This window comes from Diadema antillarum, unplaced genomic scaffold (genome assembly GCF_040938485.1).
Source record: "Diadema antillarum isolate AM-2024a unplaced genomic scaffold, OU_Dant_1.0 scf00000215, whole genome shotgun sequence".
NCBI lineage: Eukaryota > Metazoa > Echinodermata > Echinoidea > Diadematoida > Diadematidae > Diadema > Diadema antillarum.
The window spans coordinates 1,331,114-1,351,382 of NW_027271104.1; the positions used below are offsets into that span (position 1 = coordinate 1,331,114).

Sequence of the window (20,269 nt, forward strand, 5' to 3'; positions counted from 1 at the left end):
GTTGTAATTAAAAAAAACACAACATCGTATTAAAACTAACATACAAAATGCGTTCTTACTCACAGAATTCCCTTCTAGTGCTCGATTGCAACGTCTATTGGGTTTACAGCAAATATTGAAATTAAAATGAAGTCCTTTACCACCTGTTTATTGCGAGTTTCTGCGATCTTGATAAATAAATGAAATATATAAAACAAATCCTTTTTAGTCCTTGCTAACTTTCTCCTTGCGATCAGTATAGAGATAAACTGCAAGGTTTCCGCGATGGAAGAGAACAAGACAGACGTACAGAAGGACCAAGTCGAGAAGAACGAGGGGAAGAGCGAGGAGAAGAGAGATCAATGGAGCCACAAGCTGGAATTCCTTCTCACCGCTGTAGGATATTCTGTGGGCTTGGGAAACGTGTGGCGATTCCCATATCTATGCTACAAGAACGGAGGAGGTCAGTATCAGATTTATGTATACCGATTTCACTACTTCCGATAAGGTGGGAGTGTGTCGGGTGTATATGAATGTGTATGAATCAAATCTCATTAAAGGTCCTGTTTACCTTTGGGAATATTGATTTTTTTTTTAATGTTGGAGATATCATATTTGATGCATAATATGTGTAGGTCTGTTGTATCACAAAACACCCTACCATATAAAATTCTGGCAATAAAGCCTTAAGTATAATGAGATAACAGTATTTTTCTGATTAAACCATAATTGCAGACGGTTTAGTCTGGCAACATTTTTATTATAACTATTCTTCACATTTTGTGTATTCAACAATACTTAACATTGATTATACTGATTCAAATTTTTACATTGGTTATTTCTATCCCAAACTCACATTTTGAAACTATTTTAAAGCACTAATGCTAGGTTTTTGTTTCATATGCATGTGGTAAATTATGCCTTTAAGTGCAATTATCAGCACCATATCGAAATTGTCTGTGACAAAATTGATAGAGCACAGTAAGACTACCAGAGAAACAAGCCTTTATCTTATAATCCTCTTCAAATGCAAAGATCTTCAAATAAGAGAGTTATGGCAGTTAAGGGTTCATTGTATGAGCTCATGGAAATGCGATTCATAATAATGTAATATCATACTAACTCATTCATGTTTATGAAATAAATTCGTCGCACATTTTTTTTTTCTGTGCGTGTTTGTGTGTTGCACTATAGTCGCATATGTAACATAATGATAATAAATATGTTAGCAACTACACTTTTTCCTCCCATTTGGTCGATACTATCAACAACAACAACAAAAAAGAAAAAAAAACATTACTTTAGTTATATTGCAGTGGGAGAGCTGCAAGTCAATATGCACGTGTTCATTCAAACAGTATCACTGAAACATGTTATTTGAAAACATGTACGGAATATTACTATTCCAATTTACAATTCAACTGTTTGAATTTAAGTTTGAGTTTTTTTTTTTAATGAAACTTCTACCACTCGTTTTATCTTACAATACTTTAACGTTTGATTTTTGTGTTAATCAGAATCTTCTTTAACATGTTGTGTAATTTTCCATTGTGTATGCATGCTTCCCTTCTTCTGGTTAATTTCAGGCATGTAAAGATACAGACCTGTATAAGCATATGGACAGAGCTGATGATAATAATAATTTTGTCAGTTTTCCTCAATAATTCCTTTACAAAATTTTCGCTTGCTTTCCCTCTCCTCTGCCAATCTTCTTTACTGTCAATATTGTCCTTATGTTTACGTGGTTTCAATTCGAATGATAATTGCAAGAGAATAATAAGAATGAATATATGCCCTACATATTAATATGAAATGTGGCCGTACAAAGCCATACGATCACTACAAAAATTATTTACACACAAACAAAAGTTAGGCGTATAATGATGATGATAATGATGATGAAACAGCATTTATGTAGCGCCATTTATCTGTAGAAACATTCAAAGGCGCCCGGCTCCCACAATGTGTCACATATCATTCACAAAGTTGCTGGAAAAGATAAGTCTTCAGTTCAGACTTGTAATGAGGCTGTTGCAATGCCGAAGCGAGAGTGGTAGAGAGTTCCACAGACGTGGCGCAACAGAAGAGAAGGCTCTATCCCCATACATTTTTCATTTTAGGCGGGTATTGGAAATACGTACAGATACTGGCTTCCATATACTTGTCGTGTATCTCAGTAAGGATTGTTCAAAAATAAGAGTCTATTGAGATTATCTGCATGTAGGCCTATAAATGAATAAACCAATATCCATGGCAAGGTGAACTTCACTGTCACATCACATGTACGTAATAACCCCGGTATCTACATCTACAGGACTGCACAATTTTATTCAGAGATCAATAGGTCTATGGTATTATCGTGTTATTCAAATATACCCTTCCCTGTTCATAAATCTAAACCATAAACCAATGTTTGCCATTTTCATTGATTGTCTTTGATTTTCGAGAAGAACGCCCCTAATCCTTTCGATGTCAGTGAGTCAAAATAATGCGCACATATTCCACACAGAAACCCATAGACAAGAAGTCGATATGACATGCAAAGGGTTAAAGTTAGGACGCTGTCATAACCTTCATATCTTAAACAAGTGCCAGATAAAATGCAATATCTACGTCTATTTATTGCAAGATAAGAGGTGTCCCGATGGTTATTTCTTTGTGGAGTGGTGAAATTCAAACCGAGTTGAACTGTTTAGCAATATCGTTTTCCAATATAAATTTTATGGTACTACAGCCTAAGATTTGGCAGATCTGCAAAACAAATACGTTACTTGTAGAACAAACAAAACGTGTCACGGGAATAAACTGTTGAAATAACAAAAGCAATCAAAGGGGAAGGCATTTTATATGGTGTAGATAATCATCAGTTATCGAATCATTTCGGCATTGTTTTCACATAGGTCTTCGGGGCGGATCCAGGAATTCCGTAAAGAAGGGGGAGGGGAGCCTTAACAAAATTAAAGGGGCTGCACACGCTCCCCTTCCAATTTTTCGTTTTCTTTTGTTTTAACAAAAAATCAAGGGGCGCGCTGGGTATGACACTTCCTGGATCTGCTACTGGTCACAATAGGTCTGTGGATGAATAAATGTTTGCTCATTACATAAGTGCAGTTTATTGCCTATACGTTACAATATTTAAAACACTCATGAATAAACATTATTATTATCTGTCAACAAAAATAAATATTTACCTAGCTATTCAATTGTTGCTTATCTTTTCCTGATGAGTTTCAAATAATTGATATGAAAGAGTTTCAATTTTTCACCCTTCTATTTCTGTGAACATCTTTAACAATTGATTTATCATAATAGTCTTATCTACCAAGGGTAGTCTCTTCAGGTCCATTACTACCCTTACATTGGCATGTACAATTACACCATGAGCCAAGCGGGACAATGGGGGTGGCGGGGGGGGGGGGGGGGGGGGCGATATCCTGTCCGAGAATGGAAGAACCGAGCAAGATTAAAACCCCAGATATTCCCTTTCCAAATTCGGTTCCCTATCCACTATAACAATAGCTCTCCTTCTAAAAAGCCAGTTCGAAGTTCCACTATGCACATGCGCAGAAAAAAGTTGATTCGTACCAATAGGCATGTTAGTTTTTAAATTCACTCGGATAAGCAGCTGTGATGTAATGATTATTCGTGTAATCCTTATACACGCTGCTTTCCATCATGTATCCACCTGACAGCAAAGGTGGTACATTATATTTGGCAATAACAATAGAAAGAGATTATTCATAATTTCAATGCAAAATAATGAAATGAATGCTTTCCCAAGTGTTAATTGACGGATCAATCGGATCATTCTGGTCATCTGGGGCCCGTTTCATAAAACTTGTCATCAGTGACAACTGCCACATTTCTATGACAAATTTGCTGTCAGCCAATCAGATACAAGGATTTCAGTAGCTTGTCACATGTATGACAACTTGCCACTGATGACAAGTTTTATGAAACAGGCCCCAGGTCTACCCAAGTTCCTTCGTTGTTTGAACAGGATTGATGAATCCCATAAGTTGTTACGTACAGCTTATGCATTATCTTGTTTGAACAGGATTGATGAATCCCATAAGTTGTTACGTACAACTTGTGCATTATGTCGCTTTGAAAACAAGTGAAGTGCCCCTAACCAACTGAGAAAAAAGAAAGGTCATTCGTACCAATGTGCCCATGGGCTAACTCCCAACTGGCTTATTGTTAACGTGTGGTCACGTCATATAGATATTACCACAGCTTATACTGAAATATTATTTATCAGAGACAAGGTCTATACTCGAGTTTAAAACTGAAGTTAATGAAATAAAAGAGACCAGGGACTGACTGACCTTTGAACTTCAATTCAAATGCAGGAGCATTCCTGATTCCCTATTTCATCTTCCTCTTCATCGCGGGGATTCCTCTTCTAATCATGGAGTACTCCCTCGGTCAGTTTCCCAGCCTTGGTTGCGTCCGATGCTACAACATTTCCCCGATTTTTCGAGGTAAAGAATACGATAAAGTCATCGATGTGATAACCACCTGCTTATTAAACATGCACTCTCAGTGTATCATCTCAGTATGTTTTTCAGGTACATAATGTTGAAATAATGAGCGTGTGCAATGCCTTTGTGTGTTGAGAGTAATAAAGAAATAGTCGAAACCAGGAGACGATGTCTTATAAGACAAAAATTGTATTGCTTACTTGTTTATTTATCTAAAAACAAAGTTGATATTACCATAATTTTTCTTACAAGAGAGCCGCCTTGTGTCTGTCAATGTGCATTGGTATGTGTGCATGTATGTGTGTATTTGTCTGTCTTTTTTCTTTTTTTCCGCTTAGGGAAATTGTTGTTTTGTTGTTTTTGTTACTATGTGTGTGTGTGTGTGTGTGTGTGTTTTTTTTATACGAGGGGACTGCACTCTACAAGCTCTGCTTTTTAGCAGTCCCCTCCATTTCCAGCAATATGCATTTACCACAGCGACACGAGTTATTTTTTGTATCTATGTTGGAAATTTACCCGTATCTGTGTTACAATGTTATTTCTGTTGATCGCATTGTGGTACTGATTTTCTGACATCTGTTTATACGAATGTTTCATTGTACTTCCAATTATTTTGTTTGTTGGAAATGAAAATAAATGAACTTGAATAATTGTATCCATGTTTTGTTGAAACTTATATGAGTCAAAGTTCCTTAGAAAATCATGTACTCATGTAAATGTTATGCATATTGCTTTGTATTACTTTATATGGATATAAAATCAGTTGAACTCAAGATGCAGATAGTATTTTCATATAATCATAGTCTTTGTGGCCTTTCTTGCGTATATGCTTCACCAAAATGTGTGTGAGCTTTCTTTTTCTTTCTTCATTTGATATCATTCTCTTTAAAGATTGTTCATACATTATTTCAATTCTCTGGTTTTGGGGGTGTAGGTCTCGGAATGAGCATGATACTGGTAAACTTCACGACATCAATTTATTACGCCGTCATTGTGGCATGGGCGCTCTACTACATGGGGGCATCTTGTCTGAAGACGCTCCCGTGGTCAACGTGCGACAACCCTTGGAACTCGGCCGACTGCTTTGATTCCAGCCTCGTGAACAGGACCTTTAACCTGTCCACACGCCCGAGTGAAGAATACTGGAAGTGAGAGTTCCAACGATTTCTTTCAATGACTAATTCCGTCCTTCCTTTAGGCTAATAATCACTCCATATAGATCCGGAACTTCATGCCGAAGGAGGGATGCTAATTGATGGTCACTTATCATTCCATCTTTGCCGAAATCCTTCATGAACTTCATTGTTGACTTGTTTTTATCTCAATATCTACCAGGGTTGAGGAAAAGGTACAATTTGTACATAGATAACATGTCGGTTTTAAAATTTCAGAAATCGCGTTCATAATCTTTCGGACGGCATTGGTGAGATGGGGTCAATGAACTGGGAAATGTTTGGTGCCTTCCTGGCAACATCTGTGGTCATCTATCTGTGCGTCATCAAAGGTGTCAAGTCCACAGGAAAGGTAAATGAAATATTTCAAACAAAATCGTTGTAAATGACATTAGAGTTCGCTTCGCACGGCCTGTCTTAATAGACATTAATTTGGTTAAGGTTATAGATGTTCCTTTTCGTTCTCACAACCCACTATAGCATTTAAAGGCATTATTTACCATTTGCATGTGAAACAAAAACTCATTATCCGTGTTTTCAATAAACGATGATTTTGGTAACAGTCAATTCGATATGTAAATGTTATCATAAATTGGTATTTCAATCAGGTGGTCTACTTTACGGCGGTCTTCCCCTATGTGGTGTTACTCATCCTTTTCTTTCGAGGCGTTACCCTACCTGGTGCAGGAACCGGCGTGTCTTACTACATAACTCCACGTTTCGAGAAACTCCTTGATGTCGATGTAAGTGTTTTACCTCTGACAATTCGTCTCTTCAGGCTGTGCATTTGTGTTTTGTTTTATTATTTTACATAAAAAAGTTAATATCAAGAACTATGCAATAACAGTTAAGGCATTATCAATGAAGATAAGTTCAACTTACACTGTTCATATAGTTCCTTCAGTGCAAGTGGTTATTGATTCAGACTGCAAGACTTGTGATTAGTGTCTACCGCTGGCCTTGACAAATCAGTATCTTAAAGTAGTGATGTAATATATGCATGTAGAATATATTCGTGGCAGAATTGTATTTGCGGAACAATGAGACCACCCAAGACATGACTTCTGGAAATATATATATATATATAAGACCCGGGTTCGATCCCCGGCGGAGACCAATTTTTCAACTCTTGCGCTTTTCCAAAAAGGAGGAACAGTAAGAGGAATAATAATGTCAAAGCTACGCACCGATTTCTCCTCATTTCTCATATCTCATATATATATATATATATATATATATATATATATATATATATATATATATAATGTGTGTGTCTGTGTGTGTGTGTGTGTCACTGTGGTGGACAGTTCTATACATCTATCACCGGCAATGAAAACCGCTTTGATTGGTCGGAAGTTTGATACTGTTTGAGGTTCTTTCATATTTTGTTCTTTTGCGCTCGCTCTATAGACATGGAAGGATGCGGCTGTCCAAATTTTTTATTCCACAAGCATATCATTTGGGACTAGCATCACTTTGACCAGCTACAATAAGTTTAGGAACAACTGTTACAGGTACGTCTGTTGCTTGTGCAAGTTTCCCCCTACATCTACTTTTGATCTCATTTGCCAAAATTCACAAAATCGGACTGGATTAAAAAGTAAGTGCAGATTGCTAAAAACCGAGGCTTTCAAACTAAGAGTTTTACTTGAAGGGATTGTAAGCAATTCAGTTATAATATTTTGGGCTCAATGTCTAAACTGGCATACATCCATTACGATAATAATCCGCTCGAGGTATTATTTTCTATATCTTGTGCATACATACGATACTTATTCAAAAGAAACTGATCGGTTCATAATGTCGCAAGGAATATCTATGTTATTTATTTCGGTTGTTAGACCCTAAATTGCTATTTTCCACGATGCATTGAAAGAGCGGAAGTCAAGTATATTGTTCAATGTTTATATCAATATCGGAATCGCCCTTCATTAAATGTCTCTTGCAACTTCTTCCCTCATTGCCGCAGGGACGCCATTACTGTCTGTCTCATCAATAGCCTTACCAGCCTGTTCGCTGGCTTCGTCGTTTTCTCCGTGCTTGGTTTCATGGCTCACGACAGCGGACAAAAAGTCCCGGATGTTGTTGACGACGGTAAGAGAACAAAACCGAATCATTACTGTTCAATATTTTCGATTTTGTGTGGACGCTGTGGGATAGCGGATAAGATTCCCAACTCCCAGAGGTCGGAGGTCCCGAGTTCGAATCCAGACCAGTGCTGACGTCCGATTTGTACAAGATGTTTTTACCCACCTGTATGTCCCTTTCGAACCATGTGTGGGTACCTGGCAACAGTATATTGGTATAATAACAATGACAGGGCCCTGCAGAGCAGTGTCAATACTGAAGAGACTTCCCTTGATAAAGAGAACGAAATACTATCATTATTTCATGGTTTTTGATGTGTTCTGTGTAAAAAAAAAAACAATACAGAAACTTCACCTTGAAAATGACCCATATGTAAAACAGTAAATGGAAGCAAAGAAAAAAGGAAAAAGATAATCAGTTTCAACCAGCGTACTATACTATGGAGGTTACATCAGAAATCATTGCAATCTTCACTGTCTTCTTCACTAGTGAAGGAAAGTGTGTCTTGTACTTTGAATTTTTGGGGTATTTTTTTCTGATTATGGATTTTATTTCAATAGCTGCTTTTTGTTAACTGAAAGAAACATTCTTTTTTACGATAATTAGAGGAGAAAAAAAAGAAGAGAGAACAAAACGAAATCATTTTGTTGTACGTCTTTTCTCTTCATATAGACTCTGTTCCATTACTATTGTCTGTTTAAAAACTATATACCACAAAACAGATTTTTAAAAGGAAGGAAGAGAAAACATTCAGGTTAGTGATAAGTTGTATCGAGTCATTGAAATATAGGAGAGAGTAGAAGAAAACAAGAAAAACAATCAATTTTTATCAACTTTGTGCAAGGTCGTAAACGGAGTAATCATCATTACTATATTGTCATGGTAATTATACAAATCTGTGTGATGCCATTACAATTTTGTAGCGATGATTATTATTATTATCATTAGAATTAAAGTTCAGTGCAAGTTTACCTCTAAATTCCATTTTGTCTTGAATTCCTTTTATCATTATAAATCACAACTAGGGCGGCTCATTGAATTAACCAACACCTAGCTGCAAACTTTGTTACTTTCGAGCAGTTTCCTCGCACTTTGAGTGACCCCCGATTCAGCATTCGCTATATAGATTCATTATTATTTGGAAGTTTGGGGATCTTCACCTTAAAGTTTCTAGAGGGAGTTGATGTGCCATACGTTGTTTGCAACATTTTTTTTTCTGCACTGACTCTTGCTGCTGCCATGGTGGAACAACACAACAGGACCAGGACTAGTCTTCGTGGTATACCCGGAAGCCCTGTCTCGACTACCCCTTCCCCAGTTTTGGTCGTTTCTGTTCTTCTTTATGATAGTCACTCTTGGACTTGATAGTCAGGTGGGTCCAAATCAAAAATAAACTATCATTTTCATTTCAGGTTAGTTTAAAGTTTATAACGATGAAAGCTATAACCGGAGAGTTTAACAATAATTCCTATTCACGGGTTACAGAATCATATAATCACAACATCGTCAGATAAACAAAGGTATGATATTATCACTGGTAAAAACATTGCAGAGAAAAACGCCAAATGTCAAAATGTCAGTTTGTCAATCCAAATATTTTACGTAATTAACACCGTAGATATAGATTATCGTCCCCTCTGGTATTACAATGTACGTTTTCACTCGAGGAGTACTGGTACGTTTTACCTTTCACCTTTATTACCTATACGTCTGTCATTTTCACCTATATACGTTTACAAGACCGTTCTCCCAACTGCATTTCTATCCATGTGAATCCGACCTTTAGCATCTGACGTTTGGAAATTCTCTAACAACGAACAATCCAAGCACAACGTTTCGCATTTTGAAACCAGGAAAGAACTGGGTAAAAGTCTCAGACACCCATAGTGATCAAAGTCGGCCTATTTTATACGATATGTATGTTTGCTCCTTATCAATTTAGGATGCACTAAAACTCTTGGTAGGAGTCACACAGCTCCGTCTTTTGATATTTTGATAGTGTGAAAATTAAATACTTTCGTGATCCTTTGGACTGATGACGAGAACATAAAATACGAATCATTGATTGCATCGACAGACTAGCATAGCACCGAGTTGACGCTAGACAATGTTTTCCCCATTGCCCATAGTTGTGGTTTCCTGCATCGCATGATCAAAGGATGTGCTGCGTTTACTCACGTGTGCTTTTATAATGTACTGATTGAAGTTATACAGTGTACACTTCCAGCGTGCGGTTCGTATCAGGTTCGATAGCATCGTCATGTACAACATAACATGCACTCATAAAGTTTGTATACACGCACACACCATAACACATCCAACCTGATAAAGCGGCATTGTGACCTGGCTTCTTTAAAAATAGTAGATAGTCATCCCATATAACTAAACATCCAATGATGACATTGGATGATGGACAACAAAATTTAATTACGTGACTGAATAGGCATAATACCATAAAACACTCAAGTAACAAGCACAAACATTAACATATTGATAATACTTAGCAAGATGAAACATCACAGGAGTTCAATGAGAAGTCCAGTCCATCAGTCTATACAATTTGGGTGACTTATCACATCGCGAATACATATTCTCTCTCTCTCTCTCTCTCTTTCTGTGACAACAACAAAATATATTACAAACGCAAAAACAGATACATCCATCTTTATAAAATTGAAATATTTGAAATATAATCTGTTGAAAACAACGACGGTAATGATATTGAAATGAAATAAATGTTGATAATAATCAACATAATAACTTTGATTGATATATCTTTAAAAACATATATCTTCATAGATAATGAGTGCAATGTCACTGAAAACATTTTATGTTTACCTCTGCCATGGAGGTTATGTCTTTTACCGGCATCGGTCTGTTTATCTGTTTGTTTGTCTGTTTGCAAAATAACTCAAAAATTTATCAACGGATTTATATGAAATTTACAGGGAAAGTTGATAATGAAACAAGGAGCAGATGATTAAATTTTAGTGAGGTGGATCACCATCTGCTGGATCAAGGTCTATTTTGTCAATTTTTTTTTAAAAAGTGAAACTGGCATTTTTGTTTTCATTCTTCTTCTTCTTATTATTATTATTATGATTATTATCATCATTTCTATTATAATCATTATTATTATCGTCATTATTACTATTCTCAATCCAATTATCATTATTATTATGTATTATTTTGTATTATTATTATAATTTTTATTAGGCCTATTACTATTATTATTATTATCATTATCATTATTATTACTATGTATCATTTTGTATTATTATCATTATTATTATTATTATTATTATTATTATTATTATTATTATTGTGTTGTCTTCTTTTGCAAGCAAACTCTTTAATGATTATTCATTATGTCTAATGCTATATCCGCGATGATATTTTGCATTTTCTCTGCATCCCAGTTCTGTGGTATTGAAGCTGTTGGAACCGTTATAGCTGATGAATTGTCACCGGCCACAAGAAAGAAATACAAGAAATTTATTACCATGGGAGTTTGTGTAGCCCTCTTTGTTTGTGGTATTCCAATATGCATGCAGGTACGTCAACCAGGCAATGAAACTTCTTTAAAATTGAGAGGGGAAATACTATATATCCAGTGAATTTATTCGGACCCCGAACAAATCCCAACCGTTATTCTCGATACAATGGGGAAACGTATTCTCAAGTGACATATGGTTAGTTTTCATTTCTTAAAAATGATTTAAAAATGAAAATCTTTTTAGGTGTACTATACCGTAAGATTTTATAGATTATATTAGGAGACATTATTCTTCAACCAGGCAAAATTTCGCGACGTTTGCAAAAAAAAAGGAAATACGACCCTATAGCATATAATAGGCGTCACGGGGGAGGGGGGGGGGGGGGGTACCCAGGTGTGCGTTGGTGCGAACGCATCCCCCTTCAGACCCTAAATAAAAGTTTTACTTATCATGTATGCACTCACAATTTAAATCTCCATGGTCTCGGAGGTGGAACCCCCCCCCCCCCCCCCCCCATCCAGACCCTCCCCCGCTCGCTCATACGGGCTCGGCCACTTCGCTCCTTCGCATGCGCGCGGGTAAGGGGCCCTCTTTTTTTTTTTTTGTCAGCTGAAGAAGCCCGAAAGTGAAATCAGAAAATTGAGCTGAAGGCCTTTTTTTTTTGTTTTTTGTTTTTTGTTTTTTTTGTTTTTGTTTTTGTTTTTGCTTGTTAGCTGATGAAACCCGGAAGTGGAACCAGAAATATAAACGCATCACCCCCCCCCCCCCCCCCCTTGAAAAAAAAATGCTGGTGACGCCCTTGCTTGGTGCATGATATCTGCACGTATCTATTAGACTGTTCATGCTGTACAATAACATGTAATCAAATCATTGTATTACAGTGACCGATTCATAGTTTAGTATTAGTGACTAGTCTACGTATACTTAGTGAGATGATCATGATATCAACACTTTCTAAATTGTGAAATAAGGTGATTCCTTTTTACAAACTTTGTGCTTCAGAAAACGCAGAAATTCGCATAAATCCTTCTAAAGTGTTTCGTTGATATTGATGTTGAATCGTGCTGGTTAATTACCCCTTGGCTGCATTGTGTTATTTTTTTTTTTCTATTTGTAAGGGAGGACTGTATGTATTGACATTAATGGACTGGTTCACGGCCTCCTATGCCAATTTCATCATTGCTTCATGCACAGCGCTTATGATCAGCTACGTCTACGGTAAAAAAAAAAAAGTTGCTTATTTGTTATCATTTTGTGGTAGATAAAAGCTTTTATGGCTTTTTTTTTTAATTTCAGAAACAAGTAATGTTATACCTTCTAGGGGTCTGCTTTGAATGTGCTATCACATTTATATCGAATCATTGCGAAACTGTAAAACATCGCAAACCACCACCTGATGTACTCTTATTAGTTAGCAAGTCACGTTCTGTAATCACCCATTATGTCTAATTCATCAATATACTAGTTCAGTCATTCATATCTATGCTCATAAATTGATATACGTGTTCATTATTTTATTAAGTGGGGTGTTGTGGTATTTATGTTCTGTAATCACCCATTATGTCTAATTTATCAATTTACTAGTTCAGTCATTCATAATTATGCTCATAAATTGATATACGTATTCATTATTTTATTTGTGGGGTAAAGGGAAGGTAAATCATACCCTTTGGTTCATGCTAGATAAAGAATCATAGCTCAAGACAGACACGGATTATTTCTAATTTTCTCCAACATCATGGTAATCAATATGCACAGGTCGGAAACGGTTCGTCAGGGATATTGCGGCCATGACGGGGAGCACAGTGTGGGTTTATTTCCAGTTCTGTTGGGCCGTCTTGTCTCCACTCGCCATGCTCGTAAGTCACAGAATATCAGCCGTGAAGACTTAATGGACGTATGCTTTAATCCCTTCTTCGAGTTGACTTTAATTAAATCTAAACATCAAGGTTAAGAAAAGAACATAATTTCATTAGAAAACACGATTATTATGACATTTTGAGAGTTACTCATGTTTTCTCAAAATTTTGCACTCTGTCACAATCACACATTAGTGATAGCCAAGCTGAAATCTAAATTCATGAAATTCTTCCGTCGAGATGCTTTCATTGCAACTGATTGATAAATTGCCCTGCATCGACATAAATAAATCCGGTGTCTGTCCGGTGATCAGGAGGTCGTGGGTTCGAGTCCCGCTCGAGTATGTACGCCCATGATTTTTTATCATGGCTACTACTAAAACACTGATCAACTCAGTGATTATTTACATCGATGCAGGGCAATTTGCCAATCAGTTGCAACGAGCTGAAATTGTTTTGGCGACGTATTATGAGTTCAGTCAGCCTTGCTTAAGTCGACCTCGCATAAGTCGAATAATTGCCTTGTCAATTCCTCTTCTCTTTACCTGGTATATTCTTCTGATTTTTATTCCTCGCAAGTAGAAATTTCTCTAAGGCGAAGCTATTTCTTTAGTCCAAATGGATTCGACTTATAGGCAAGGTTGACAGTATATCCTCAATCAACAGCCCCAACCCTCACATTAACATCGGCTCAACTAAACTTGTACATAAAAGAGACATGAAACTTTCCCTTTCGAGAATCAAGCTTTTATTCCTTCTTTAACGATATTTTAAAGCTGATCATTATACTCATAATTGTTTTGTTTTGTTTTTTTGCTAACGTTTTAGGCGTTTTCGTTGAAGTCAAATAAAACATCGTTTTATAAGTTGGCGTTCAATCTACTTTTCCTATTTAAAACTGTAGCCTAATCACTCAATTATTATATATATATATATATATATATATATATATATATACGTATGTGTGTGTGTGTGTGTGGATATAAGAGAGAAAGAGATCAAGAGATCAAGACAGACGGACAGACAGTCGTGGAAGCAAATAATTTTGTATAGTAAAACCGTCAGTGCTGATTTGTTTTTAAATTTGTTCATTGACTTTTCTCCCTTATACGCCTTACAGACTAAACATCTTCTTAGTTTTCCATGATCAGCGATGACCCAATGAACCAAATACGCTTATGTATGCACCAAAATATCGCTGTAGCGCCCATAACAGAGCCATATCATCGATAGCCATAGCCATCAAACAAGTAGGCCCTAGTTTGTCAGGCCACTTGTCAGAACTCACATTCATCGTTGTATTCTCAATGGTCATTGTTTTTTTTTAAACAGATGATATTGATCCTCAGCGTTGTATTCTACATCCCGGCATCCCTAGACGAGTACACGTTTCCCGACTGGGCCCAAGCCGTCGGGCTGCTCTTGGCTCTAGTCCCTGTTGCAGTCATTCCGACCTACATTGTCTACGCTTTGACTTTCAACGCAGAGGGCAGTCTCATTCAGGTAGAAACAGATCTCTCTCTCTCTCTCTCTCTCTCTCTCTCTCTCTCTCTTTAAAACAACAATAAAAATAACAAAAATAACAGCAACGACGACAACAACAACAACAACACCCATAACTACAACAAAACACACGCACTTTTTTTCAATGGTATTTATTTAATTTCTGTTCAAATAATTTGAGTACAATGATCTAATCTGTTCTTTCTGTACAAAATAGCAAGGTATACCCATGATTTTGAAGCAAGTAAACATAATATTTTGTTAGTAATGTATGTACCACTGGGCAGTAGAAATGAAATAAAAAATTAATTTCATGATAAAAACGCTGATAAAAATGCATCTCAGTTCTTAATATAAGAGTTGAAATGAAAATGTATTTGTCAAGCTAATATAATGGAAACATCATTTCATTCAGAATACACTAGCCCAATCCTACCCCCCCCCCCATCCCATCTCTATGCAGCTGCCCCAGTCCTCCTGACTTTGTCATCTCTACGCACGCTCACACACAATCACCCATACACACATCAGGGTCAGCGGAATTGTGGGGTATGGGCTCAGGGCGATGGAGGGGATATGGTGGAAATGGTGTTTAGTTTTTTAAGGGTTTATTCTGTTGATTTACTTTTATTTTCAATACAATTGTCAATTTATATTTCATCTAATGTCTAGAGTCTCATCCAGTTTCCTCTTTCACTGTGCGGTCTCAGAAAGCTTTTAGAATCAATGACTTGTCATATTTTTTTTTCTGATCACGTAAAACAATTTATCCATTTCTATCAGATTGAAATATTGAGACTGAAGTTGCTGAAAACAAAGAAAATGATTATGATGATTGTAAAAATATTTTGAAAAAGATTTCTTGTTATGTATCTAGTGCAATATATTATTAGATTTTGAAAATACTCTTTTTTTTCTTGATTTGATAATGATCTTACTTTAAAAAGTGAAAATGGCGTTTGTCTGCTTTTGCATTCAAACTCTCCGTATATTCCTGCCCACTTATTTTATTCGAAGCTGTAATTGTTACCCTCGTAATTACAGAGATTCAAGATATTGCTCAGACCTCACTGGACATGGGGTCCCGCTCAGAATGTTGACCGAGTAGATTGCGGCTATCTACCTTTCCCGCCGGGACGTGGTGGTCCTATACCAGTCGGCTACGAGGGGCCCTACGCCTCTGAGGGTGCGGTGAGCTACGCCCCCACTAAATAGTCCGGGAGCCAGCGGGGGTCAGCCTAGCTGAAAAGGTTACCAATTTTTATGTGTATAGCAATTTAGTACATATGACCCTGAGTATGGAAATGCACGTCTGGCTGGTCATCGGTGGTGGGTGTGGCCAGGAGGGCCACAAAAAGGACCCCCCAAAATTAGGCTAGCCTAGCTGGATAAGTAACCCCATGAAAACAACTGGAACTTGTTCGTTACACTTACAGGATAAATGAATGACCATTGCCAGACGTTTTAAGTGGTGGGGGGTAGCCGCCAGACGCTCTTAAAGGCCCAACTCCAGCTAGGCTAGCCTAGCTGAAAAAGTAACCTCATGAAAACCACTGGAACTTGTTCGTTACACTTACAGGATAAATGAATGACCATTGCCAGACGTTTTAAGTGGTGGGGGGTAGCCGCCAGACGCCCTTAAAGACCCAAATTTTTCCAGCTAGGCTAGCCTAGCTGAAAAAGTAACCTCCTGAAACCCACTGGAACTTGTTCGTTACACTTACAGGATAAATGAATGACCATTGCCAGACGTTTTAAGTGGTGGGGGGTAGCCGCCAGACGCCCTCAAAGACCCAAATTTTTCCAGCTAGGCTAGCCTAGCTGAAAAAGTAACCTAATGTAACCCACTGGAACTTGTTCGTTACACTTACAGGATAAATGAATGACCATTGCCAGACGTTTTAAGTGGTGGGGGGTAGCCGCCAGACGCCCTTAAAGACCCAACTTTTTCCAGCTAGGCTTCCTAGCTGAACAAGTAACCTTGTGAAACCCACTGGAACTTGTTATTTACACTTACAGGATATATGCATGACCGTTAACAGACGTTTTAAATGGTGGTGGGGGGGGGGGGGGGGGGTAGCCGCCAGACGCCCTCAAAGACCCAATTTTACCAGCTAGACTAGCCTATATATAGCTGGAAAAATAACCTCCTGAAACCCACTGGAACTTGTTCTTGTGATACACGCAAAGGATAATTGAATGATTGTTGCCAGACAATAGCCGCCAGACGCTCCAAAGACCAAACTCTTACCAGCTAGGCTAGCCTAGCTGAAAATTAGGAAAGTAACCCCATGAAACCCACTGGAACTTGTTCTTACACTTACAGAATAAATGCATGACCGTTGCCAGACGCTGGTGGGGCGTAGCCCCCAGACGCTCTCAAAGACCCAATTTTACCAGCTATAAGGTTCACATATTTCAGAAATGATAGCAGTGTAATTCCATAACAATACCGCTTGCTTGCGAGTTCACCTGTCTATAGTCTATGCATGCCTTATTCTTTTGTTCTGCTTCCTTGATCCCCAACTCATGCATTCTTATGGTGACTCTCCCATGTCATCATCCTTGTTCATTGCAATTTGTTCTATTTTTTGAAAACATTCTTATTCTTCATCCCAATTATCACAAATTCTGAAACTCTGTCCTCAGTATAACTACGAGGGGCGACTGAAAAGTTTTGAGCCTTCAAGAGATGGTAAGAGGCAGAAGTACTTTATTGCTCTATTTTTCTACATAGTCCCCTTGTGAGTCCACACACTTCCTCCAGCGGTGACGTAGTGCCTCTATGCCACTGCAGTAGAAGTTCTTTGGTTGGTCCTCCAGGTAGGAGTCAACAGCATCAATGACCTCCTCATCAGTGGTGAAGCGTTGTCCAGCCAAATCTTTTTTGAGGTTTGGAAAGAGGTGGAAGTCCGATTGGGCTATATCTGGTGAATACGGTGGGTGCGGAACTAGTTGGAATCCACAGTCATGAATGGTTGCCATTGCAACCGCTGATGAATGCGCTGGAGCATTGTCCTGGTGAAACAAGACGCCTTTTGTGATCATTTTGTCCATTTTTTATGAATCACCTGATACAGAAAGTTCAAGAACCTGTAAAATAAGGATAAAAATTGTTATGACCAAGAAATTCGCTTGGTAGGATTAAGATATAATGAAGACTTCATGGACCAAATTTGGCCTTCATATCTTAATCCTTTCTATGTTAGGCTCAAAACTTTTCAGTCGCCCCTCGTAATTCATAGTTGTACAAATGTAAAAATCTGAGAATCACCGGAGGTCTCCTTTAATGGGGGAGTTTCTTGAGGGCAGGCAGGGAAACATGCTTTGAAATATCAGTAGGGCAAGTGTTGAGACGAAATACTGTAGAAATATGAGAATATACAGTGCTGTGATTTTGGTAGAAGAAATAGGGTATCTGTATTTGTCCTCAGTGATAACCAAAAAACTTATTTGGAAAGAATAATAGACATCAAAAAAGAATTGAGTATATGAATATAAGAACGACCCAAGTCCAATTTTTGGCCAAATTTAGTTTGACATGGGAAATTGTAGCTTATGCATGGACTCATCTTGTGTATAAATGATAAATCCTAATTACCCCCGGAAGTGCCTGAAATACAAATGAGTTAAATCTTATATGAATGTAAACATGAAGGACTTGGGTCGTTCTTACATTCATATTATAGCGCCCTCTCTCGTCCTTCTCTCATCTCTATAGCAGAATATCATGTATATGAATCAAAGAACGACCCAAGTCCATATGAATCAAAGAACGACCCAAGTCCATCACACAAAATGGCCTCTCCACAATTAATGTAAATGTTAATTGTCATAATAATATATGTTCTAAATTGTATATACAACGTTGCCTTCCCATCACAGTTAAATAGAATATTATTGGACAAATAAAAAAAATATGAAGTTTTTTTAAGTTTACTTGAAATGGTCATCCATGGACTTGGGTCGTTCTTATATTCATATACTCAATTGCCCAATCAAACATGTCGGGATTTTTCTCAAACATCAGTGTTCTCATTTTCTTTGCAGTGTAAAACAAAAATAAAAAACATAAAACAAAAAAACAGGGCCGGGTACAGTATGCGGATGGAAATTGGTGGGATAGGCGTAAACCCGCGGGTATTATAACATACTGACGTGAAAAAAAAGACCAAAAACTACTTTCTTTCTGTGCCCTGGGGAGAAATATTCATCAATTGCATTTTGGAAATGTTGAAAATCACAACTTTTGATGAAATTGTGTCCTACAGTGTCTCTTCTTATATGAAGGCTTTTTTTATAATTAAGTTTCTTTCCTCTATGACCATGATAAAACAAACCCCTGATGATTAAAACAAAAGACAATCAAAACTTGGCAAATGAACTCTTTGGACATTAGCAAAAGGGAATACATTAAAAGTTTTTGCAAACACTTTATACAATTGTCTAATACTCCATCAAGCTCATAAAAAAAATACAATTCTACTGCAACAAGAAATCCATTCAGTAAGACTCGTCCTCGGTGTACATAGCTTAAAATGCCAACTTTTTAAAAATAATGCCCCAGCTCTTAAATTTACTTTAAAAAGCGGAAGTAAAGCTCAACACCTTTGGCCTATGACTTTTTAGGTACCGTATCACCTTACGGTTGAGGAGATGGGTAAAGAAAAATTATTAACGAAATAAAACTTATAGGAACATGCTTCACATGACCTAACCGTTTTCTTCTCTTAAGAAAGAAACGAAATCTGAAAATTGTTCAAGAGTGTTTTTGAACATAGTACATTGCAAAAGCAGAAAAAATCAGTGCTTTTAAGAAACATAACTCACAATAACAAGGAATTCCTGTCGTGTCTAGTATTGCACGTTTTTGGTTTGGAGGGTTTTGGATGCTAATATTTCAAGACAAGTTTATGCTCCGGCACTTCAATGAACTTAAATGTAAAGTAATGATCAACCTCTCTTGCCAATTAACTCAACATTTGCTGTTCTTCAGTAAAGCATATGACAGAAACATATGAGAAACATGTCTAAAATTCATATGAATAAGCTCACAGCAACAACAAAAATATTATGTTATCTATATAAACTAATACTGCATGTACTTAGTTTCGAGGGGTTAAGATGCAAAATGTTATGACAAAAGCCCCTACGTGGCTACCAGCAATTAAACATCCTTCAACTTCTTTAGCAAATGAGCTCACTATGTATCATCTTCTTGTTGAGAAGACGAAGATGAGTAATGATAAAATAACCAAACTATCAACTTTCCTTAACATGTTTTACATGAAATCATTACAATTGCTTTCTCGTAACGAAATTGAAAAAAACCAGAACATCTGAAATTGTTGAAAATCGCTTCTTGATAACGATGAAAGCAAAGGAAACTTAGTGTTTGTAACCACTATGACACGTGTCTACAGATCTGTCATGCTCATAAGAAACGTAACTCACAGGAAAATAATTTTATACAGTAAGTACTTGGTTTGGAGGACATTTAGCTGCCAACTTTTCAAGAATAATACACCAGCACTGACATTAACTGATGAAAAAAAGGAATGCTCAGCTTCTTTATCCAATTAGCTCATAGGTAATTCCTTGTAGTTGAAAAAAAAAAAACGAGTACACATAAAAATATAGACTTCCCGTAACATGTATCACAGGTCATGATCTCCACATTTGCTCCC

At 37.2% G+C, this 20,269-nt stretch overlaps 1 protein-coding gene across 1 annotated transcript; it reads left to right on the forward strand.

Moving 5' to 3' along the window:
* The first annotated feature begins 264 nt into the window (after positions 1-264).
* On the forward strand, positions 265-15,797 carry LOC139724459 (sodium- and chloride-dependent glycine transporter 1-like). Its single transcript, XM_071635598.1, has 13 exons — positions 265-442; positions 4,332-4,463; positions 5,398-5,611; positions 5,855-5,987; positions 6,244-6,378; positions 7,046-7,149; positions 7,605-7,729; positions 8,983-9,095; positions 11,143-11,277; positions 12,339-12,438; positions 12,979-13,079; positions 14,412-14,582; positions 15,627-15,797. Exons 1-13 carry the CDS (start codon positions 265-267, stop codon positions 15,795-15,797), a joined length of 1,812 nt encoding a protein of 603 aa, XP_071491699.1.
* The last annotated feature ends 4,472 nt before the right edge of the window (positions 15,798-20,269 follow it).